The following is a 24,425-nucleotide window of genomic DNA, read 5'->3' on the forward strand; positions in this document are numbered from 1 at the left end:
TTGATGTCACTATGCTCGATATACGAAACCTATAGGCGTCAAAATCCAGTTGATAACACTCAATTTAAACCACTGTTAATTACCAAACAGCTATAAAATAATTGATGATCTAATTTATTTTATTTTTTTTAAACAATTTTTAAGAAACTGGTTAGATTAAACATTAAACTCAGTCCCCGATCAGTAACATTTTGTATTAACGGTTTTATTTTAAAATAAATATCTATTTAGGACTTCTTTTTTTTTTTACCATGTCATACAGCAAAAGACTGTATTTGTTTAATTTGTTTATGAGAAGGTGGACAGTGGCCAGCTGGACAAAAGAGTACATCTTTTGTTTATGTGCACGACCAGACTCTTTCGCTTTGTAAAGATTAGTCTCTAACGGAAAATACAGGTGCAACAACACAGAGCCCCGGAGAAGGTAAAAATGGCGGCTACGGATCAGGCGAAACCTCACACTCTTGTCCCGTGTGAATGATTTTCATTTATTTTTCATTACACTGTATTTCCCGGTTATTTAAAAGCAAACGTTTTTAAATTTAGCTCTTGTAACAGTTCAAAGTGAAGAAACTACCAAGGCTGGAGATGTGGTTGGGTCCGTTATCGTTAGTGGTATCTGTTGGGAACTCTACTGCAATAGGCTCTCTGATTAGCGTCCTCCCCCACTTCACCCTGCAGGGAAGTGATGTCAGACACATTCAGAGAAGTGCTGAACAGGGTCCTCACAGAGAGCAGACAAGGCAGCCAGACGAAGAGGATCAGAGCAGAATCGTAAAAGTAACCTGCTCAAAATCCGCCTTCATCCGTGGAGAATTAAAGTGTATCGGCACAGAAAACACCAGGAGCAGAAAGTACAACGATTAACCTTTCCAGTGAACCTCATATTGTCACATTATGAAGTTAGGAATACTTTAAAACAAGAGGCGAAAGATTGTGAGTATCGACCTCATCCGGCGACAGCATAGAGAAGAGTCAGTCCTTCGCCTGAATAGCTCGTTTGCGTTGGATGCTTTTGGCTGTGGTGCTTTTAAATAAGGCTGAGCTCTAAACCAGGACGTTTTTGGCTGTTTCCGAGCTAGCGAGCGTGCTTGCTAGCCGACTGAAGCTTGCTTACCATGGAGTTGAGAGTGGGTAACCGATACAGACTGGGGAGGAAAATTGGAAGTGGCTCTTTTGGAGACATCTACCTAGGTAAGTTATTGGCGGACAACATTTTTGTATTGTTTACCGTTGTTAGTCTCGTTATAATATAGACGTCTCTAACAATAAGTCATCTTCTCCGGGTTTCCTATTCGAGCTCACAATCAATCAGCTGTTCTGTGTTTAGTCCCAGTAACGTTAGCTACTAAGCTATCAGTCTGTGTAGCAAAGGAGCTAGCAGTGACATCCGCTGCCATAAAACATTTGATAATAAACGATATCATTCTTCATTGTGTTTGACTTCGAGAGCATTTTCTCTGTTACAAGATTCAATTATTGTCCAAATTAATCGTCCTAACGATAAGAATTGACACTGACGGCTCTTGTGTAACTAAATGTCCACTGCCTATAGATAGCTAATGTATAGGTTTCCAGTCTTTGCTCCCCTGGAAGCAGCAGCAGTGATAGTCTCGAACAAAATAGCAGATCAGGCCACAGGCTTTCATTTAAGCTTTTTTGGTAACCGATATCCAGCGTTTATTTACTTAAGCTGAACATCCTTCTTTAAACACAACAGACCGGTTTAATTTCCTCCTCTTGTTCATAAATGCACTAAAAAGACTACCTTAGTGTTCTTGAGAAGTGAGGAGGATATGGTCCTTTATATCCTAAAGATACTTTTGAAGACATCTTTATTTATTAAAATGATAACCTAGTTATTCAATCTGTGAGGATGGTATATTTGGGACTACATTTGATCAAAGGAGGCTCTATGGCCTGCTGAGACAGGCGGGGGTAACTTTGAGTATAGTACTGGTTGTTTGGTTTAAGGTACACGTTCATATAGTTTTTCATCTACACTTTTGGACTACTGGTGGATCAGTCCTTACTATAATGAACTGGATGTCCTTCCTCTGGCATAGGTGAACAGTAGATGTTGAATATTATTTACTGCACAGGCTGTGTGGGCTAATACTGGCTGCTAGCAATGATATAATTTATTGTGTGATGGGGGAAGTCGATAGTGGCAGAGGGAAGTGTATCTTCTTTGAGCTCTCCAACTGAGCTATGAATATAAATATGCAAAAAACATTCTCTAACAGGGCTTCATCAGCTGCTGTAATGTGTTCTCTTGTGGCCATGTTGGAGGTTTTTGGCATCAGCAGTGGAGAACAGCTGATCACATTTTTGAGCTTAAAACCTAGTCATCTAAACAAATGTAGAGGTTATTCATTTGAGTTTTTCTCTGGTGGTGGACTGACTATTCTGTGACTGACGGCGCTCTAATCAACCAGGAGAGAAAATGGTCAGCTCTGACTGCTGGGACTTGGTAACAATTGAGTATATGTTACACAGTATTAAGTGCAATGTTTCCGCTTACTCAGGAAACAGTGAGATAGGTACATATGATTGGTTAAATGTTTCATCATCAGTTTAATTTAATCACTAAGCATTTTGAATTTGCTGTCTAAGTTGGAATTGTGGTTTTCCTGTGATTCTATGACATGAAAGTCAACACGATCAGTCCAGTTGTAATAAATACAGTCTCTGTTAAATTTTTAGGCTAATTTGTAACATTTTTTTCTTTTTCTTTTTTTTTTTTTTTTTGAGTAAATGATAAAATGCTAAACAGCACAACATGTAGAGTTACACCAGTAGCATTTATTGTCCCTTCTTGAATTAGTGTTGGGTTTTTCCAACCCATGTAGTGTGTTAAGGTCTCAGTCTAGAGCAGTTAAGCTGCAGCTGACTTAATAGTTTATTCATATTTAAATTTTACTTGAAAGGATAAAGTATGTGTTTGATTATTGGTTAACAAGCCTAGTTTCCTGTAGGGACAAACCTGTGTACATAGTTTATATAGCGTTTTACCCAGACTTGTTGGTTTTTGACATTTTTCTTTGTGGAAAAAACGAATAAGATTTGGTGTCTGACGGCTGTTACGGTACATGATTTAATCATGTTGCCCTCTGCAGTATAGCAGATGACTTTTTAATCTGTGAAATCAGAAATTATGCAGGGTGGACTGCAGGTTTAACAAAGTGCTTAGATTCAGATTCATAAATGCATTTATTTTTAAAACGCAACGTTTTAAACAGAGCAAAGTGGAAGTTAATGCATCAACTGTATCCAGTTTGCTTTCCACGTGATGCGTTGTTTCGACTGATAGTGAGCTCTGCCAGCTGCTTGCATAATCACTTTGTGGTTTTGTCTCTCCCTCCCTTCCTCTTTTCTCCTCCAATTGGCTGGTGGATAATGTGATGTAACATTGTTAATCAGCCAGAACAGAGAGTCACGCATTGTGCAGAGGTGTTTTTTCCAAGTCTTACAGCACAAATTTGCACTTTAAGTGAATAATAGAATTGAACAAGTCAAACACATTTGGAGAAGTAAAATCTCCAGGAAGTAAACAAATTCTTAAAAGTCTTGAGAAAATGAAACTTTGACAGTTTAGGCAACTGGATTTCACAGTCATTCCCACATTAAGGCTCCCACACAGTGTGTGAAAACAGCGCGTTAATAATGCTGACAATGTGTGAGCAGCTTGGCTGAGCAGTGGATTGTGCGAGAGATCGGTTGTTGTTAGCAGGATTGAGGTCAGCTCTTGGAGTGAAGCCTTGTACTCTGTGTGCTGTGACTGGACGCAAATGTGGATTGTCAAATATTCTGGTACAAGTGGTAGAATAGCTTTTCCACTTTTGAGAGGCTGTCACGACAAAATGCCAGTTATGCACAGAGCACACAAGCGCTTAGTCAAGGTCTGAGTCATCTTGTATTTCCAAAGATCTTCCATTTGAATCTCTTGCTGTGTTATCTGTTGGGTGATGTGCATGTTGAAACACGGTTCAAAAATCCGGATGTGGTCTTTATCATTGTCCAAACTCCTTGAACTGTAAAGGTTTTCCCCTCATCACAGCACCAGACGTCAATACTTGTTTGGTATCGCCTGAAAAGGAGCATTCAAGTACTGCCAATATCTAAAGTTTAAACTTGGGAGATGGACAGAAATGTTGGTCTTTCATTGGAGTTCTGTGGCCAATTACAGATTCTAACTTAGGCAAAGTTCTTTTATGTCTTTCTGTTGTACAATTATTTTAATCAACAATTTAGAAATACGACTTATTGACTTCCTGTAGAGTTATTTAAAGTGAATGTATTTATACTTACTTTCAGCAAAATATTTTTATGATTTGAATTTACTAGAGTAGTCTACAAATTTGAGGTTTTAAAATAATGCTGTTGTTTTGGGGCCTTGGTGTAGGTCTAAATTTGCCAAAAATAAACAATTTTATACATTTCCTCTCTGACAGCAGCGTGGAGCCTGAGCTTTTGTTTCACAATGACTGCTTGTAAATAAACTTGACTTATTAGTGGCATTTTTAATATAAGAATCCACCTTACAAATGCAAAGTAAATGCAAAGTACCTTCATAGCTAGCTCTGCCTGTTCGTATTAAACGCTATCGTGGTAACTTGAATGACCTGAATACCCTTCAGATCTGGAAGAGTTGCTGCTTCAGTACATACACTGCATATAAGTATTGGTTCTGTGACATCCCTATTCTGTATCATTGTACTCTGTATTTAACACTAATATTTTATAATTTTAGGGCGATTACCACACCCCTTCACCCAGAGGCACTGAACACTCTCATACGTAATCAGTGCAAAGTTGAAATGAAAAAACTTGAGTGAGTTTGTGGGAAAATGTCACAAAATTACCCATATTGATATGCTGTGATGATGCGTTGTATTGACGTAAATTTAACCATTGATGTATTTCTTTTACACCGCATTATTGATCACTATCAGTAAGAATAAAACCTGTTTTTCAAAGTGTTCAGAGCTCCAAACTCTACCTCAGCCTGTTACTTAGCTACCTGAGACTTGTCTAACATTTTCCCAGCTTTTGATTTTTGAAAAGCTTCCAGTAGAGTATACCAAAAGGGATGGGTCTGCTTACACAAGGAAAAATAACAGTGAGGTTGCTATAAGGCTGCCATAATAACAAAGAACCTAAGATGTGCTCAGAACTAATGCTGGCGGTGAGTCAGTCTTCAAACTGATGACGCGTTCCGTTGCTTCCCATCTGCCGTGTTATGGTGTCAACAGTAGCTATAATGACGCTGTCTCATCCAGCCCAGAAACTTTGGTATTGAGCAATCTTGAGTCTTTTTTTTTTTTTTTCTTAACTGAGCGTAGAATATGTTAATGCAGCCTAAATTAAGCCTTAGTTCAATGGAGTCCTCGCACTGAAGACTTGAACCACTGCAGTCTTGGTCATCTTCTGTGTGAAATGCCAGCTTAGACCTGCTTCAGCATTATTGGGGATTGCTGGTCTGACTGGTTTTACTTGGATCGTGTTGCCTGTGCTGTCAGTTTCTCTGATTTACTCTCTACCTGTTTGCCTCGATCATGGTAGTCTGTAATATATTTCTATATTTCTATTATGCTTATGGCAAAAAACAACTTTGATTCTATAAAGTGTGTTAATGCTGAGTTTTGTTTTTATTCCTATATAGTCATTACAGCACAGTTTTGTGCGCTGGTCTCTATGCAAATCTCGTCAAATATTTGCATATTTAGAGTCTCAGTAGCCTGCCTGTGTTTGTTTGTGAGCCAGTGTGGAGAGACATGTCAGAACACGTTTCACAAGCAGGACTGCACTTGATAGAAACACACACCATGTACATACACACTGTGTTTTTGTTTTGTTTTTTTGTTTGGGGGGGGGGGTGTTCCACTGACAAACACATCTATGCCCCCAGCCTCGCATTTAAAACCATGTGGTTGAGAGAAGGGGGTTGTTGGTGGGTGGAGGTGGGGGACTACATTCTCTAGGAAATGTGTCCAGGCAAATCACATTCCTATGATGCAAGAGAGCAGACACCACAGTCAAACACACGCTAGTTCTCCCCATAAAGAGGCTTTGAAGCCTTTTCGTTGTGACTGCGGATTGATTTATCAATCGATTGGCTGAGCACATACTGGATTAAACACTTATTTCGAGTTAAGTGTCTTTGTGTTGTACTGAAAGCTTTAATAGGGTAGAAACGCTAAGGGTGTGTTTTTAAAAACTAAACATATTTTGCATAACTATGCAACTGGATTTCTATAAAATTATATCAATCCACCAATGAATAATAGATTACTGCATGTTCAGGAACTACTTTGGCATTTCAAATAGGAGAACATTAATTCTGCAGGGAAATCCATAAAGAAATGTTTATTTAGATTGTTGTGGGTTCTCTGTGCCAGATAGATCTCATGTATTCTGCCTGGGATCCACATATTTGCATGCATATACATGTTATATATTTGTATATTACATTACATGCAATTGACCCTGTGCACGAGAACATGCTAACTTCCTGGTTTGAAGGATCCAAAACTCGAAAACGGAAAGATCGCGTTAAGTTACAAAGAGCAGAAGGTGGGAACACTCACCACTGTTGTGTCATAAAAAATCTAATGATCAATTTTGACGTTTAAAGAGTTTAGATCGATCAGTTGTTTACATCACTCAACACAAGCAGAACTGCATCACTGCAGCAGAAGACACATCGTCCACATTCAGAAGCACATCTCTGTATAGTGACTGGTCTCATGATTTAAACAGGCAAATGTTCAGCATTCAAACTACAGGTGAAGAATAGTCAAACCAGATGTTTCCCCCGTTATGTCGAGATCAGCTAGTCAAGTACACACCTACACAGCATGTTAATAAACTGTGAAAAAAGCCACACAAAAAATTAATGACTGCTGGTAACGGTTTCTATACATTAGTATTTACGAAGAGTATGTTGTGACTTACCTTAAAATTTACAGCGGTCCCTCGCTAATAACGCGGTTCACCTTTCACCTCGCTGTTTCGCAGAATTTTTTTTTTAGTGCAAGCTTGCATGCTTATTTTTTACGTCACATTGTGTCCTGTGTCCTGATCGCTGCAGACGATCTCCTCCGTGACTTCTCTCCTGTACAGTACAGAATCGCTGCATCGATCGCTAGCAGTGTGACTCTGAAGTGCAGTACTGTATGTCCACGAAACGTTTTGCACCGTCAAAAAATAAAATTGGCTACTTGATTTCACCTATCGCTGGTTATTTTTAGAACGTAACACCCGCTGTAAACGAGGGACAGCTGAGAAATATAACATTTGAATCCCTTTTCTCTTTTGCTCTGAGGCGCGGGGAAAAAATATCGACAAGTCGATGAACATCATTTACAGATATATTGAGTAAATGCCCAAGACATCTATAGAAATGTAAATCGCCGCTTGATTCATTCATTTGCTTAACTTGTTTTGGACCGTAAACTGGGCGCGAATATGACACCGGCAACAAAGCTCCCCACAGGAGTTTTTGCACCGGAAGTAGCATATGCTAATGTGCACACAGTCAATTAAATCACATACAGCAAGTTACAGCATTTCAGTCCACAGTGGGATATGTACCTGAAAAGTGTATGATGTTAATGCATTATCACAATGCATTATTGTTTACTGTGAACAGAAGTCAGTATCTGTTACACTAAAATACTGATACAATGGATTGTGTGTACATGAGAAACAGTTCTGAGAACTTACATTTAAAAAGAATCGGCCATGAAAAAATGGGAGGAGCCAAATGCAGGTGGCAGTTTTAATGGAGCAGGGAGAATATGCTGTTATCTGAAAGAAATCATAATAAGATTTTCTCTGCTTGGTGAGAAAAAGTGACATTGATTCTGCTTCTAGTTTTATAGGATATATAAGAAAATGTATGCTAAGAGAGAAAAATATTTCTGAGTGCAGATGACCAAGTGATTTGGATAAACTTTAAAGTAACTGTCTCGAATGATTTGACAGTGGGTTTGGATTGCTAGCTTGGAGTAGATCAAAGTCAAATTTAACTGCGTAGATGAGGAGCAGCAGGTGCATCATGCATACTCATGCAGCTTTAAAAAACCCAAAATAAATATGAAGTCCTCTTCACCCTGTTAGTGTTGTTCTTGTATTAAAAACTTTGATTAAACAGTTATGGTGCAAGTTGGAAGCCCCACCCATGATTGCTACTCGTTCCAGCCGAATGACATCATTTAGAGTTGTCTGATACACCATTGGTTGGCCTACATGATTGAACAGTTCCTTGTGTGAGATCCTGTATGCGTGAGAGTGTGTGTAATGGCATTACATAACCTGGTGTCCAGTTGCTGTTTTCATGTGGAGGGAACTGGCTTCTATGGCTGTGATTGGGAAGAAATGAGTTTGTCAGTTTGAGAGCCATTTCCCAAAATGCTTGATTGTGTGAAACCGTATCTAAATGTAAGGATAGTTGTGAGGAATAAGAGCGTAGATGTATGAAAGAAGAGCACGGTACAAGTACATCCAGTACACAAAATTGGCTGGTGTATCTTACACTTGGCTGGCTTTGCTGTGTTAATAACCACTGATATTTCCTTGTGTACCCAAGCAGGGCTTCCTAATTTCATCCACCAGCCAAGTGCTGGTTTATGTTTTTTCTGTGACATGTTGATAAAGCAAACCTTTAAATGACAACGCAGCACATTAACTGCTGCTTTTAAAGTAGTGAATCACATTGATCTAATGGACTGTTACTTGTTTTCTTGATTTTCAGAGGCTTATGGCACAGCTGATGATGCAATATTGGTTTATCTGCTGATGCTGTAACTTGGTTTCTAAATTACTTGTCTGCTAGAACAGTCCAACTTTCTATATATATATATATATATATATATATATATATATATATATATATAAAGAAAAATCAATTGCTCCTATTTTTATGCAAATGATATGCAGTATTTGCGTATCATCAGATCAGTATGTGTCATTTAAAACTCACACTGAAAGGCATTATTTAAGACTAAATCTTGTTTCTCTGTCCAAGTGAGGAAACTTGATCTCTAAAGGTTTTGTTTTTTTAACCTTTATTGGATTATGGCGATCTGCTCTTTGTAAATGCACCAGGCCTGGGCGCCGGTTTGAGCAGGCCCTTCCCCTTTCTCTCTCTCCCTCCACTTTCCTGTCATTTCTTCACTGTCAGTAAAGCTGAAAATTGCAGCAGGCCAGACCTAAGGAAGTTGGATTCTGTCTGTCATTGTGCTTTTCATGTTATTGCTAGCTGTCCTGTCCTACATCATTCTGTGTGCTGCTTCAATGTTGCAATCTCTGTTTATCTAAAGATTTCCCCATCAGTTGTTTTTTAGCTATAAATTGTCGCTAGTTCCTCTTTATCTGCATGTGTAAAAACCACAGACGGTACACCATACAGGGTTTTAAGGTTGCTGTTGTAATAATCGGTTATTTTGTACGATTCACGTGTTTGTATCCACTTGTCTGTACTGAATATCATTTGTATTTGTTTCTTGCTATATAATGTGTTGTATTGTTGTAACTCCTACTGCCCCATTGCCCAGGTCCATATTGGAAACGCGACATAAATGAAGGACAATAAGATTATAATAAAAACGACATTTTTTATCTTCATCATTAAATTGTATAACCATGACAGAGTTGTGTTGGACTTTGACATGACAATAATACTCCCTTGATTGTGTTAACCCCTGACGCAGTGCCCATTGTTCATATTGTTGATTAGATACTGTTGGGTTTTATTAATTAAATATAGGTTCTGACTGAATGTGTAATGCATCTTCATGCAGCTAACCCCTCTGCTGTTTTGCCCAGGTACTGATATCTCTGTTGGAGAGGAGGTCGCCATCAAATTGGAATGTGTCAAGACCAAACACCCACAGCTCCACATAGAGAGCAAAATCTACAAGATGATGCAGGGTGGAGGTACTGTACACTATGACACTCACTTTACACACATGCATCCATGCAGCTTTTATAAGTTCCTCATCATTTTAAAGTACTTGGATGGAGGCTGGTTTACACTTTTGTCATTATAAACCACAAAGAAAATGCTCCGTACTGGCTGTCTGGTAGACATTGGTAAAGGATGTTTGTTCATTCATTTTTTTCTGTTATTAAAGTGACCCTCCTGAACTGAACACCACCCAATAGCTGGGTGCTTAAAGCACACACCAAATGATTTTTCCCTTCCTTTTTCCTCCATTCCCTCTATTAATCACTTCTGACACCAGTTTTTTGTAAGCATAACATTAGCATTGTAATTGTCCATGAACTGTTTGGGCTATCTGACATTATGGAGTACAGTTACCGAGTGCTCCAGCGATACTCTGAGTCATTTGTTTACCATTGGCTGTCACATCATCAGCTGTTAGTATCTCCTCCTGTACCTTGTTGTCAAATCACTTGTTGGATCGTCAGTTTTTCCTGTAATTTTTGCGTACAGGTCATACAGTTTCAACTCATCTGTCATAGCTGTTGTTTCACCACTTTGACTTTAAACAAGAAGTAGAGATTAGGATAAGATAATTGATCCCACAACGGGGACATTTTTGCATTACCTCAGCTCAGGAACAGATATCAGAAGGAAAATACAAATAAAAAATAAGTAATATAATACACTAAATACAACAGTAGCATACACAGTATGTGATTATGGATATGGTTGTGGAAATATGCAAGACATAAACTATATAGCTTAACATAACTATTCTACCACTACTATTCCTATGTATAGACATGTACACGCACACACATGTGCACACTAACGTTGAGTTTAAATCACATAAAAGATAAATACACGAGTGTTGAGCCATGCAAGAGAAAGAGTTATTTACTTCAGTAAAGCTGAAAAGCTCTTTACAGTTCAAGCTTCATAAATCGAGGACTGATGTGGAGACTGTTGGAAAAACACAAGTAACACCTTTTTTCTATCATATTAGGTAACAGGTTACAACTACATTTTCATGGAAGCGGGCCATCCTCAAAATCTTAGTAGTATTTATTTATTGTCATTGTCAAGAACAATGAAATTGCGTTTGGGGCTTCCATACAACCCAAAAAAAGAAGAAAATAATAAATACCCCTTAAAACCCAAGTGTACATATTTAACCCAGTGTGACTCCAATGCAATAAGACAATCCTTAGCAATAATGTTCGTAGAAATTCAGACAAAGACCTGAGAAACATGACAAAATACAACAATGCAACCCATTCAATATTATTGTACTGTGAGATATGATATCAGATATGATAGTTATCTATTTAAGAAAGAGGGGGGGGGGCAGGAGGGGGAAGAGAATAAAGATATGATGCACCAATGCAGACCAGTTCATTGCTATTAAGAAGTTGGATATGGTTATTGTCCGTGAGAGGGGGGCAGAGAGTTCAGGAGCCTCACAGCCTGTGGATACAGGCTGTTGGCCAGTCTGGATGTTCTGGCCTGTATAGACCTGTACCTTCTCCCTGAGGGCAGCAGATGGAAAAGGTGGCGCGCAGGGTGATGTTGGTCCCGCAGGATACTGTGCACCCTCCTCAGACAGCGAGTGGGGAAGATATTACTGATCTCTGGCAGACTTGTTCCAATAATTCTGCCAGCTTCTTTCACCACCCGCTGGAGTGCTTGCTGATCGGCCTTGGTGCAGCTGGGGAACCACACTAGAAATCCATACGTCAGAACGCTGCTGATGGCACAGTTGTAGAAGTTCAACATCAGAGATCTGGGAATGTGTGCGCTCCGCAGTCTCCTCAGGTAGTAGAGGCGCTGTTGGGCCTTCCGTGCAACTGAGGTGATATGGTTGCCCCAGGACAGGTCCTCGGTCACAGTTACCCCCAAGAATTTAAAACTGCTCACCCTCTCCACCGCCTCACTGCCAATGAAGAGAGGCAGATGGTTGTTATGACCCCTCTTCCGGAAATCTACAATGATCTCCTTGGTCTTTTTGGTGTTTAAGACCAAGTTATTGTCGTGGCACCATGACTCTAGTTGTTGCACCTCTGTCCTATAGTTTGTCTCATCATTGTTGGATATAAGTCCGAGCACTGTAGTGTCATCTGCAAACTTAACAATGAGATTGGACGCGCAGGAGGAAATACAGTCATGGGTGAAGAGAGTGTATAGCAGAGGGCTCAGAACACACCCCTGAGGGGCACCGGTGTTGACCACAAGGGTGGAAGAGGTGTTCTTACCCACTCTGACACTCTGTCTACGGTTAGTGAGGAAGTCCACAATCCAGTTGCACAGAGAGGAGTTAAGTCCCAGTTGGTGGAGTTTGGGACGGAGTTTGTATGGCCGGATGGTATTAAAAGCCGAGCTGTAGTCTACAAAGAGGAGCCGTGCATAGGTGTTCCTGTGTTCCAAGTGCTTCAGTAATGTGTGCAGCACTGTGGCGATCGCATCCTCGGTTGACCGGTTCTCCCTGTATGCAAACTGGTGCGAGTCCAGGGATGGTGGAAAAGCAGCTCTGATGTGTTTAATGACCAGTCTCTCCAGGCATTTGGCGGGAATGGGGGTGAGTGCCACAGGTCTGAAATCGTTCAGACATGTGACATTTGACTGTTTTGGGATGGGAACGATGGTTGCTGCTTTGAAACAGGATGGTACCAGTGAACAGGACAACGAGGTGTTATATATAGAGGTGAAGACGTCCGCCAGGTCCGCAGCACAGTCTTTTAGCACCCGGTCTTTTATGCACCACTGATACTAAAAAATATTCAAATTTGCACAGTATCGTGGCACGATAAAAACAAAGCTGTACTTATCTCCTGTTGGTGTTGAAGAAACCAAAAGAAAAATGATTTGCATATAGTTTGTATTTAGGAGAAATTTCTGTTTGGGGAAAAATATTTACTGTTTAATGTCGATAGACACCGTGAATGGTTCCTGTTGATTTTTTCTTTTTTTTTTTTCTTTTTTTAAGTTTAAACCAAAGTGATCATTCAGTCTAGCTAACTGGCTGATAGTCCGACTACTAGCATAGCTTAAAGAACCCCTTGTGCCACTGCAAAGGTACCAAGAGCAAAGGAAAAGAACATCTGACTCTGAAACATGCTCACACACTTCCAACGTGAAAGAAGCAAGAAAGGACTTGCTGCTTTGAGTCAGTAAGCATGGGTAAAGTTTAATTGTTCTGCCAGCTCAGTAGTGTCTGCAACATCATACCTGGGGTAGACTTGTTTGCATGTTTGTATTTCTGTACCTCATACTGTATATTACTACACTATTACTGTGTGGCATGAAATGTACATTTTGAAATGTATTTTTCTTTTGTGACTTATTGATTCATGTCGTCTATACTACTGGCGTCTGCCTTTAAAACAGTAAACTTTAGAAGTCAGCAGTTTGTCTGTATGCACAGCTATGTCCCCACATGCATTTGTATTTTAGTTCCAGCATAGTTAGATTTATTAGGGCACAGTAGCCGACTCAGACTGTGAGATGTATTTGTGTTTGTATGTATATAAATAGCTTATGCTGTGTGTGTGTTGCTGAGCACCAGCATTTTGTTGCCGCTTGCCTGTAGAAGGAAATGCCAGATGGTCTATTTGCCTTGGCAGGGTCACCGGCTCCTACGAAACCAGCTGGCCTCTGTGTATGAGGGCAGGAGTCGAGCCATTTTTATTATTTGGAGTTGTATAAGTTTGTTTCAGGAAGTTGTTTTTTTTTCTTTCTAAATAATGCATGCAGAGTAAATGTGTTATGCATTTCCTGTTTACATATACACAGTGTGACTTGCTTACTTGGAAAAACCCCTTCATGACAGAAATCAGAAAAGTGTGTATGTGCGCTGCACTAATTGTGTTTGCTCAAAAACCTCAAAACACACAAGCTTGTCTGTAATACGATCCACAGAAAAGGGAAATGACATTGCACACGTTCATAGTGTGAAGACCTGACATCATTGCTAAACACTGCCATCAGCAGTGACGGTTGATCAGACTCACATACGTCTGTAGACTTCTGCAGATTTAACCCTGAAACGTGTTCACCAGTGCACATGTTTAAAACACCAAAAATAAAAACGGAGTAGAAATACTGTTATGCATACACACAAGGAGGGAAATCTACTTTGTTCAGGAGAAAGTTTGTCATTTTAATCCCTTAACACAAAAATGGGATTGAAATTACAAACTTTCTAAGTGAATGCCAATTAATCAAAAATGGTTTACCCATGGTCCCCCTCTGCAAACAACCCAACATCAAACCACATGCTTGCATCACAGATTGACACATTATGGCAGACAGTTTTTGAAACCAAAAACGACAATTTTAGTTTGAGTTTACCAAAGGTTTGTTATTCTGTTTTTTTTCTGATCACTGCCCCATATAGCATATTGACAAACATGTAATTATGAGCATAATGTGTTAATATGTGTGCAACCATGAGACTTGCTGTTGGGTTGCTTTAACAGAAGACGTGATTGTGGAGGAGTCACAGCTGTCAGTCCTAAACACGCTTGACCTTTGGCTTCCTTATACAGGCCTGTAAAGTCCTATATTTGACTTTTAGGATTCTGATTTGAGGACTTGCACATTCCAGCCTTAATAGTGGCTGCAGTTTCATCAAGTTATTACAGTTTAGTGTCAGCTTGTGGTTCTCACTGAAGTGCTAACATGAACAAAATGGCACCAAACCAAACTATAAATGTGACCCTTGTGTTCCCTACATTTCTTGCAGTGGGTATTCCAACGATAAAATGGTGTGGCGCTGAGGGTGACTACAATGTGATGGTGATGGAGCTGCTGGGTCCCAGTCTGGAAGACTTGTTCAACTTTTGCTCTCGCAAGTTCAGCCTCAAGACAGTCCTGCTGCTGGCTGACCAGATGGTGAGTTCCCAAAAGGAAAAAGAAAAGGAATAAAATGAGGAATGCTGGTCCTACACTTGATGTTAAAGATGCATCACAAATTGTATGTACAGTAGTGCAGGACGGTTTAATCTCTTCACTGATTTCAAATATCTACTTTGGTTAAGCTCCTGGAATGACCCCTTGTGTTCATTTTTAACCACCGTTTTTCCTTCCAGATCAGCCGAATTGAGTACATCCACTCCAAGAACTTCATCCACAGAGATGTAAAGCCAGACAACTTCCTGATGGGCCTGGGCAAGAAGGGAAATCTCGTCTACATCATCGACTTTGGCCTGGCCAAGAAATATCGTGACGCACGCACGCACCAACACATCCCCTACCGCGAGAACAAGAACCTGACAGGCACCGCCCGCTACGCCTCCATTAACACACATCTGGGCATCGGTAAGACCGACCTCCACAAACTGATGATTAATAACTCTGATTCGTCCAGATCCCGACTGACCTGGCCCTCTCTCTGCATTTACAGAGCAGTCCAGGCGGGATGACTTGGAGTCACTGGGATACGTCCTTATGTACTTCAACCTGGGGTCTCTGCCTTGGCAAGGCCTTAAAGCTGCCACTAAGAGGCAGAAGTATGAACGCATCAGCGAGAAAAAAATGTCGACACCCATTGAGGTCCTCTGCAAAGGCTACCCGTGTAGGTTCTAGTGCTCTTATGTACCTATGAATAAAGGCACCACATCAGTGTTAGCCAACACTAATGTTTTAAACACCTCTTTGTCCCCAAAGCCGAGTTTGCCACCTACCTGAACTTCTGCCGGTCTCTGCGGTTCGACGATAAGCCCGACTACTCATACTTGCGCCAGCTCTTCAGGAACCTCTTCCACAGGCAGGGATTCTCCTACGACTACGTCTTTGACTGGAACATGCTGAAATTTGTAAGTTATAGCTTCACATCTAAGAAGACTTTCTTTGTGCTTTTCACTAGAGATGGACCGATCCGATATTACGTATCGGTATCGGTCCGATACTGACCTAAATTACTGGATCGGATATCGGAGAAAAATAAAAAATGTAATCCGATCCATTAAATATCACGAAAGCACCTCACAAAACTTGCAACACGCTGTAACTCACCTCAGAACGTTAGCACGTCGGAGCAGTGGCTGTGGCATGCGGGACCTGTCGTGGTCTGGATAGCATGTGGAGCTTCGCTAGCAACCTGGCATTTCATCTCCGACAAAGTTATCCCCGAGAGAAGTAAAGCAAGTGTGTAAGTCCATCTCTGAATGTTTGTAAAGCATTCCTGCGTTAAGCTTAACAAGCGACTGCCTCTCGCTCTCCGGCTGCTACTTCAATCGTGAAACTGATCAGCTGATCGGCTTTTCTGTCGCGAGTCCGTCTCTCTTGTTTGTTTTTGGTCCACTTTGCACCAGAAAGAGCAAACCAGCGGCTGAACAACAGCAGCACGTTTAAGCTTGATAAGCTGTTGTTAGAATTTATTTAATATTTCTTTCTACACCAGGATCTTTTTCTACGTAGCTGACGGCTGTAACTGTGCAGGGGCGGATCTAGCAAAGTTTAGCCAGGGGGGCCAATAGGGCATTAACAGGGAAAAGGGGGCACAAAGACATACTTTTCTTTCTTATTCTCATTTAAAATGTCGAGCTTTTAATAAATAATTATCTGACACCCAAAGTTTTAATTTGATGTAAAATGAATAGAAGTCAATTACTGTATATAGTAACTATTAAGTCTAATATATATACCCTAGTAAGCTATAGTACTTTTTACTTTGGGAAGGTACCATCTGTGCAGTCTGCAATTTTGTTGAAGAAAGATGTTGAATCTATTTAATATTTCTTGAAAAATAATTGATTTCTGTGCATTTTTTTTTTTCACACTGCATCAAATTAAGGTTGATTACGTCGATTAAGCATCATGAGGTGGCGCGTGAGGGGTGGTTCCCTATTTTTTATTTATTTATTTTTGTTGTTGCTGGGAGTTGGAACCCTATTAGTTAGGTTGCTTAATATTTACGCTAAGTACTCTTTAAAATACCAGAATAGGGAGGATGGTGTAGGTTTAAGTTTATTAGATTGATCAGTATTGCTGAACTATGAAATTTTTTTTTTTGTATACAGGTATAACAGAATAGCTTTAGTGTAGTTGTTGTTTTAAACTTGAGTATGAACTTGTAGACTTGCAAAATGCAGCAAGATATTTTAAAAAACAGTTTTGTTGATTAAAAAACACTATATCGGATTCATATCGGTATCGGCAGATATCCAAATTTATGATATCGGTATCGGACATAAAAAAGTGGTATCGTGCCATCTCTACTTTTCACTACTGTCTTACTTTAATTATATAAGTGCTTTCGTTAGAAGGTTGTGCCAAAAACAAACAGTGTTTCTTAGGAATTTCATTGGCAAGCAGAATATGAGTCAAACTTGAGAAGAACTGGGTGATGTGTACTTTCTGTTTACAACTGGAACATCAGCATTCTCAGTGACATAAACGCAGCTATAAACATGTTGTGTAACATAATGTTAAGTTGACCTTCCACTGTTAAATGGCCTTGTGTATTCTGCCTAGATGCATTTTCATGCAGCATGTTTGTTATTTTGTTTATTTTTTTTAAGTGTGCAGCTGTCTTAAAGGTTAATAACCTCAGCTGTCTTGTGTGTCAGGGTGCCAATAGGGCCGTGGAGGATGCAGAGCGGGAGCGTCGGGAACGGGATGAGAGAATGAGGCACAGCAGGAACCCCGGGGCCAGAGGTATGGCCTCGGCCTCAGGAAGAGCCAGAGCCCCTCAGGAAGTTGCAGCCCCCTCCCCGCTCAACCCCGCCTCACACACAGGTGAGCAAAAAATATGTTTTGTTTTTCCTTCTCTTTAAACAGTTGCTGAAATATTTAGCCTACCCTTGTACCTTTTCTTTGTCTTTCAGGTATGGAGAAGGAGAGGAAGGTGAGCATGCGCCTTCATCGGGGAGCCCCTGTCAACATTTCCTCGTCAGACCTGACAGGACGCCAGGAAACATCCCGCATGTCCTCACAGGTAACACGAACTGCGTTACAAATATCATGTTGAAAATCCACAGCAGACAGCTGTTTGCAGCCACATTTCTTTAGGCTGTGGCATATCTCAAGTGACTGAGTAGCAGGGTACACGCTGTGCAGGTTGGCAGACCATAAAACATTGTCGTTAGAAACAATCGGTTTACTGGGAGGACTTTATGATTGCGTGTCAGTTAATAAGAAGAACTTGAATCATTTGTGCTCAGTTGCCCAACAAATCCTGAAAACAGGAAGCGTCTAGCATAAGAGAACATAGTGTTTGTGCAGACACCACATGCATACATGTTCTCCTTTTCCCTCTGTTCAAACTGAACAGTATCTGTACTGATTCATTTCCACTGACACAGTCCTTCCCAGTTTGTAAAATAAGCATAAAAGCACTCATGGAGCAAAGGAGGTCATTGTTTAAAGGCTTCATTAAGTCCTTTGTTCTCTTCTTTGCGTGGACCTCCGCGCCCCCCAGAGGGCAAAGTGGAGAACTGCTGAACAAATGAAAAGAATCGGTCTCCTCCAGTCACTTTGACGTTTTTGTTTCTTTTTTCTTAATCGAGTGTTTAAAAAGTGAAACATTTCTGTGTATTATCCCACACACAGACACGGGATAAGACATTGCATGTCAGTTTCATACTAGTTACATTTATCCATGAATAAAATGAACCATAATTAACTTGTTTCTATAGCTTTATGGAGCATTCGTTTAATGTTGTGGCAGTATGATGAAGAGAAAATTCTAATATAGAACACAAAGTCTGTGAAAATAGGAAAGTTACATGAAACTTTTGTTTATTCAGAACAAAAACAAAGAAGTGTTTCCAAGGACAACCAATGGAGGCCGGTGATTTGTCCTTAGGTAGGCATCCAGCTCATTTATGCTTCTGGCTGGCTCCTGATTGGTCAGTTTGTACCTGCTGCACTGGCTTCTTCAGCATATATACAAGAGTATATTCACAGGGAAACACAGCCAAAGTAGTACATAAACTTCAGTGTGAATTATACTTCAGTGGGAAAGCTGCATCGCAACTTATGAAGTAACTTCTCTTTTGGCTCTCAGCGAAGGCGGTCGCACTTTTCTCCTCTCCTGCCCTTATCTTCCCTGCTTAGCCTCTTGTGTCCTTGTCTAGTCTCGTGTTTTTTGAATTACTTTTCCCTGGAACACTCTCTCACAGTCTGTTCTCTAAAACCTAAAAGAGGAATTATGGATTTGATCAACTGGTCTCTGAATGCAATTGACACCCCTTCTCAACGAGAAGTCTGGGCTCGGGTGAGCCTGAGTGCTGAAGATATCTACCTATTCGGAACCATGATAACATGGTTCTTGCTGATCCGAGCTGGCTTGGCCCTGACTTATCGAAGAATTAAGGAAGCGGAACCGGCTGTTCAAACCCCCACAAGGCTGCCCGCTGGGATTGAAACGATGGGAGAGGCGTGAGTTTCTCAAAATGGGCTCATTGAGTGCAGCACGGATAAGATCTTGGAGAACACATGGCTGCCGTGAATACTCAGAACAAGACCTCTGAGTGGAAAAAACTGGATTACATCTGGAGGGGCTAGCTCGAACAACACCTTTGAGTGCAAATTGGATCAAATCTTGGGGAAGTGCACTGCGATCGTGAGTTCTCAGAATCTGCTCTTTGGGCAAAAAGAATGACAACATCACGGAACGTAAGTTTGGATAACATCATAGAAAGCTCGCGGCTCTCCAACGGGAGATTGTGAGACCAGTGTTGGACTGTTAGAACAGCTTTGAAATTCATATGAGCTGTTCGCACTAAAGTAAAAACCACCATCACTTCATGCGGAGACCCCATCGGCGCCAGCTGCGGTCTCAAGGCTGGAGCCGAACAAAAACACCCTGATAACGACTGTGTTTAGACTGTTCTTCCCATTCCATGCAAGGTCACCTGGGTTGGCTGGAAGACTGTTTACTTAGCCTGGCAGGGCGAAGGACACTGTCTCAGCTGAACTATGGACACACACACACACATACACTGATATGCACACACTGATCCCCCCTCCCTTTCCAAACGCCTTCGATGCTTGTCCCCTCCCGGGGAAGATGGCGGTCGACTGGACCAGCGCAGACATGCTGCAGGACCGGATGTGCTGTCTACACCGGCTCTCTCTCACCCTTTACCCGCCCCTGTTGCTTGTCTTGTGTTTCTATGGTGTATTGATAGTCATGTGCTTTTTGTGCTGAGGTGTCTTTTCTGTTATCAAACTGTTCTCCCACTAGGAGCTCAGTCTGAGTGGAGTTTTTTTTCTCCTCCTCTTACCTCATGTTATGTATTTTTGTTGTTTTTTTCCTATCAGCCTACCTTTCTGACATGTCTCCCCAATGTGATGTTTGTGTAAAGTTGGTCAGAAGGTTCCTTTGTAAGTGCGCATGCGCCATTAGCGTGCTGCCTGCTGTAACCCTAATTTCCTTCGGGATTAATAAAGTATTCTGATTCTGATTCTGAACCAGAAGCTGATGCGCACCTCCTGGGAAATGTAATCACACGTCAGGTCGACGTAGCCTGCAGCAACCTGAACAGTGAAGGTTGTGGTGTAGGGGGAAGTGGCGTTTCCAGCTACATTGCAAATTGGGATGTAGATTTCCCGCTGAAGTCTAAAATCAAGCCCAAATGCTATCTTTACTTGAGCAGTGTCTCCTCTACACAGAATGTAAGAATGAGTGGGGAAGAGAAACGGTGCAAACACAGTTTAGATTCAGCTCTGCACACAGAAGCTTCATCAGTGCTTGTCTATTTTGCAGTGACGATCATATTCATTTCCAAGGGTGCAAATATGCAAGCATGGTCTGCATGGGTGGATGTAGCCAACAGGCTGTCACCTGTTTGCTTCGGGGCTGCAAAGTTCAGGACTGTACTGTTGTGTTGTGGCTGCAGCCATCTTGTTTTATTTGTTTTTGGAGTCAGGTTTGTCTGTGGGTGAGAGTGGTTATCAGCTAATACAGCCAAGCTTGTTTAGCAGGCTGGGCTGAAACTGGACTTTTGTAATCCACAGACACAGATATCTGCTAATTGGTGCCGAGTAATGAATCAAATCTTTCGTTGTAATTCGGTGAAACTAAAGTACACTTTTTGGAAAATATTGTGAAAGTGAGGCTTAGCTGTGTGTTACAGCGCCTCCTTTTGTTAATGAAGGCAGTCACGTCCACGTGTTTGTATCAGCCTGTAAACATTTTCACTTTTAAATGTAACTTTAGCCTTTTTAACACAGGAGTGTTATGGCTCACTGTTGGAGAGGATCTGCCGTGTGGGCACTTCTTGCCGTCTTTATTTTTTTTAGCCTCTGAGGTTGCTCCTTGCCTACATCAAACTATGATGGGGCATTTAATATTAACTGAATCTTATTAGTATTAACATATTGGATATTTGGTAAAATAAATGAAATAAAATGGGCTATTTCAGTGTTCATTCTAGCCCAAGGTTTTGAGCAGAACTCTAGTATGCAGTGTTTGCGCTAAGCTAGGCTGCTGGCTGTAGCATCATAGTAACCATGCAGTAACTGTAACTTCCAGTGATGTGCTCCCTGCTCAAACTGTGACGTTATTTTTCTTTCAGGCTCTGTCCCGGGTCACACCAAGCGGCCTCCAGTCTGCAGCCCCTCGGTGAAACCCTCTCATCCAGCTGTGCACCATGGAGGCCTCAACATGTACCACCTGCAGCCACACACACACACACACACACACACACGCACACTTTACACGCACACTTTACACACACACTTTACACACAACACACTTACACATATGAACAGGACTTTGCAGATTACACGGAGGACTTACCAACGATTGCACAAGTATCTGGCTACTCCCCTGTTCACTCGACAGAAGAGGTGCACAGCCAGAAATGAGTGTGAGTGTGTGTATGTGACAGAGAGATGGGCAGGTGGAGTACGGTTTGGTTGCCTTAACAACAATTTGGGCAAAGTAGCAGCCGCAGCATCTCTTCTTCTCCGTGGGAAGATTTGGAACCCCCCCTCCTCCTCCTGCCTCCCCCTTGCTGTTGATGAAGCCATGGATTCACTTCTCTGTGGCATCATCTTCCTATTTTTTTTTTTTTCTCCCCCAACTTTTTGTTTTTACTTATTTTTAATCATTAAGAGAAATTGTACTGCACCAGCTGGCCAGACTTCACAAGAGAGAATGACATGTCTGTTAGCTGTCAAAATTAGCCTGTGGGATTTATTAAAACTACCAGAGACACGTGATCCATCGTGGCAGTGTTGTAGAGCAGTGCCTCAACTCTATTTTTGTGTCCTGAATGACTGTTTAAATCCCACAAGTGGGCATACTTTTCTTTTATTTTGTATTTTAGGTGTTTGAGGTTTAGCTCTACAGTTACATTAACAGGGGATTTAATGTTCTCTTTGCAATGATCCCAATGGTATGAGTAGATGTTTTGGGGTTTTTGTTTTTGTCTGCGTCCACCTCAGGTGCGTTGCAACCAGGACATTGTAGTAAATCCAAAAAAACCATACAGCACATATAGTGTGTCTTCAGGTTTGTGGCTGCGGTGGGAAAAGCTGTGAATGAAACGATGATCTAGTCTGGAGGCTGGTGTGTCCGCACCGAACGGATGAGAAATTGTTTTTAAACTCAGTGCATAGTGATGTGGTTTTTGTGTGTTTGTGTGGTTCTGTCTTAGGGTTATCTTAGGGTTGTACAAGCTTCAAATGGTTGTGGGATAAACATGTTGAGGGTATTTCTTTCTTTTTTGTCTCCTTTGCCTCCTCAACCTCACTCTAGACCATCTGTCCATCTACTTCCAAAGATTTTGTTTTGTTTTTCACGCGTACTCTGACAGCTTTCTTCGTAAACCTTAATAAACACTCATGGATGATTTCAACCTCCATGCAGCCTCCTTGTCTCCACGTGTCTCTAGTAGAAGCCACAAAAACGAATCTCTCAAACGTTTTAACGCAGCAGAACTGCAAGACAGAAACTTAAAGGATTAATTACATTGGAGGAAAGGCTCCAAGGCAGTTTAATGACTTGGATTTTACTGATACCCAGTTTGTTACATCGCAAAGTATTTTACATCATGGTTGCACAGTGCAGCGCAAGCCGCTTGGGTAAGGTGTCTTTGATTTGCCTTAAATGGGGGTTTCACAGTTTTTTAACAAATCGATGTTTAAGTCTGAGGGTGGAACTGTGAAAACACGCTTTGACCCTCAAACTTGATTTCCTGATTGCACCTGCAGCCCTCATCTAGTAGAGATCACACATTAGTTGCTGTTTAACCTGCCGACTCTCCAGTCCGTGCGTGTGGTGTTGGATTGCAGCTAATATTCCAGTGTGTTCCCCGCCAGTGTGTGCTGCCTCCAGAATGCACTCGGTCACCTAAACACAGCGGGCGTCTCTGAGCCGACTGTGCTGCCGTGTCTTACGTGTGAGAAAAACAGCTGTACGTTTAAACCATCTTCAAGTCTGATTTTGCAAATGCCGCAACTTTCTGTGAGCTAAAGACTAAATTACTGAGGTTACCTTTTAAAAAGGTAGATTCTGGTAATGTACTTTCCTCAAGCTGGGATCCATTCTGCCGATAGCAAGTTAAAGATAAAATGAAAAAATGCCACAACTCTTCAGATGTCATGGCCTCAGTTTGTACCTCCTGGTAGTATTTGATCCTGCATTTGTTTGTTTTTTCTTCACAGTTTAGAATTGTACTGTGCAGCCTATGTTGCAATGACTTTTAAAAGTAATTGGCATAGAAGGAGCTTGATATAAAGAAAATAAAGATCATTAGTTTCAGTCTGGTGCTGACCCACATCAGAGGGTCTGGCAAATAATGTGAAAGTTTGTGTAGAAAATGGACAGGATTGGTTTAAACAGAATGATTTTGGAGACAAATGAAGCAAGTATTAATTAAAAAAGGTGGGCGGGGCGGGTTGGACGAGTCCCAGTGGTACTAAAAGCCACGCACGGCTCCTCTCTGTGGCTCAATCTGAATCGTGCACATTTTAAAGTAGAAAACTGTCGATGTGGTACACTGATTGCAATGTAACGTAGGCCGATTTTCTGTAGTTAAAGGGGAAAGGGGTTGTCGTGGTATTTTGTACTCGTCGTTGTGTATAGGATGCGCCTACTTTGTCTACCAGGTCCACATGAGCCCCTGGTTTTGGATGATGACGACAGTGTATGGAGGGAATGGGAATGCCTCACTCCATTAGAATTCCCGCTAAGGCAGTTTTTGTTTCATACACTTCACCTGTGGGCTTGAAAATCAAAAAAAGTGATGCATTAACTTGTTCGTTTCACTGATGGCTATAATAAATGCAAGTCCAATTTACATGGGATAGATTTTGCAGTCTGCCTCACGCAGTTCTCCTTTTGTCAGTTTTGCTTTGAACTGTGCGTTGTGGAGATGGTTGCTCATGTCCCAAAATGCATCTTTCTGTGGATCATGGGAAATCGTTTCTTTTCACTCCCACCTCAAAACTTTTGCTCCTCATTTGTAATACCACTGTATTTGTGTATTTTAAAATTGTTTAAATAAATTAAGTACTTGTA

The 24,425-nt window shown here is 41.1% G+C and overlaps 1 protein-coding gene across 2 annotated transcripts; it reads left to right on the plus strand.

The window, feature by feature from the left end:
- The first annotated feature begins 698 nt into the window (after window positions 1-698).
- csnk1da (casein kinase 1, delta a) lies at window positions 699-24,425 on the plus strand. Of its 2 annotated transcripts, XM_086287864.1 has the most exons (10): window positions 699-1,194; window positions 9,832-9,942; window positions 14,694-14,842; window positions 15,040-15,268; window positions 15,354-15,524; window positions 15,617-15,765; window positions 17,521-17,689; window positions 17,779-17,888; window positions 18,700-18,758; window positions 21,475-24,425. In XM_086287864.1, exons 1-9 carry the CDS (start codon window positions 1,119-1,121, stop codon window positions 18,745-18,747), a joined length of 1,212 nt encoding a protein of 403 aa, XP_086143990.1. In that variant the 5' UTR covers window positions 699-1,118; the 3' UTR covers window positions 18,748-18,758; window positions 21,475-24,425. The 2 variants fall into 2 exon arrangements, with proteins under 2 accessions (XP_086143990.1, XP_086143989.1); XM_086287863.1 differs by lacking the exon at window positions 18,700-18,758 and having other exon boundaries at window positions 700-1,194.

This window comes from Aulonocara sp. 'chitande type north' Nkhata Bay, linkage group LG4 (genome assembly GCF_057382095.1).
Source record: "Aulonocara sp. 'chitande type north' Nkhata Bay isolate Kocher_YH1m ecotype deep benthic linkage group LG4, A_spYH_male_GT1.1, whole genome shotgun sequence".
In the NCBI taxonomy this organism is placed as follows: Eukaryota; Metazoa; Chordata; class Actinopteri; order Cichliformes; family Cichlidae; genus Aulonocara; species Aulonocara sp. 'chitande type north' Nkhata Bay.

Excerpts from the sequence above, each read along its gene's own strand:
- csnk1da (XM_086287863.1), top strand. The coding sequence starts at position 1,119 with ATGGAGTTGAGAGTGGGTAACCGATACAGACTGGGGAGGAAAATTGGA. Across the intron at positions 1,195-9,831 it reads TTTTGGAGACATCTACCTAG|GTACTGATATCTCTGTTGGA; the intron begins GTAAGTTATTGG and ends TGTTTTGCCCAG. Across the intron at positions 17,889-21,474 it reads CATCCCGCATGTCCTCACAG|GCTCTGTCCCGGGTCACACC; the intron begins GTAACACGAACT and ends TTTTTCTTTCAG.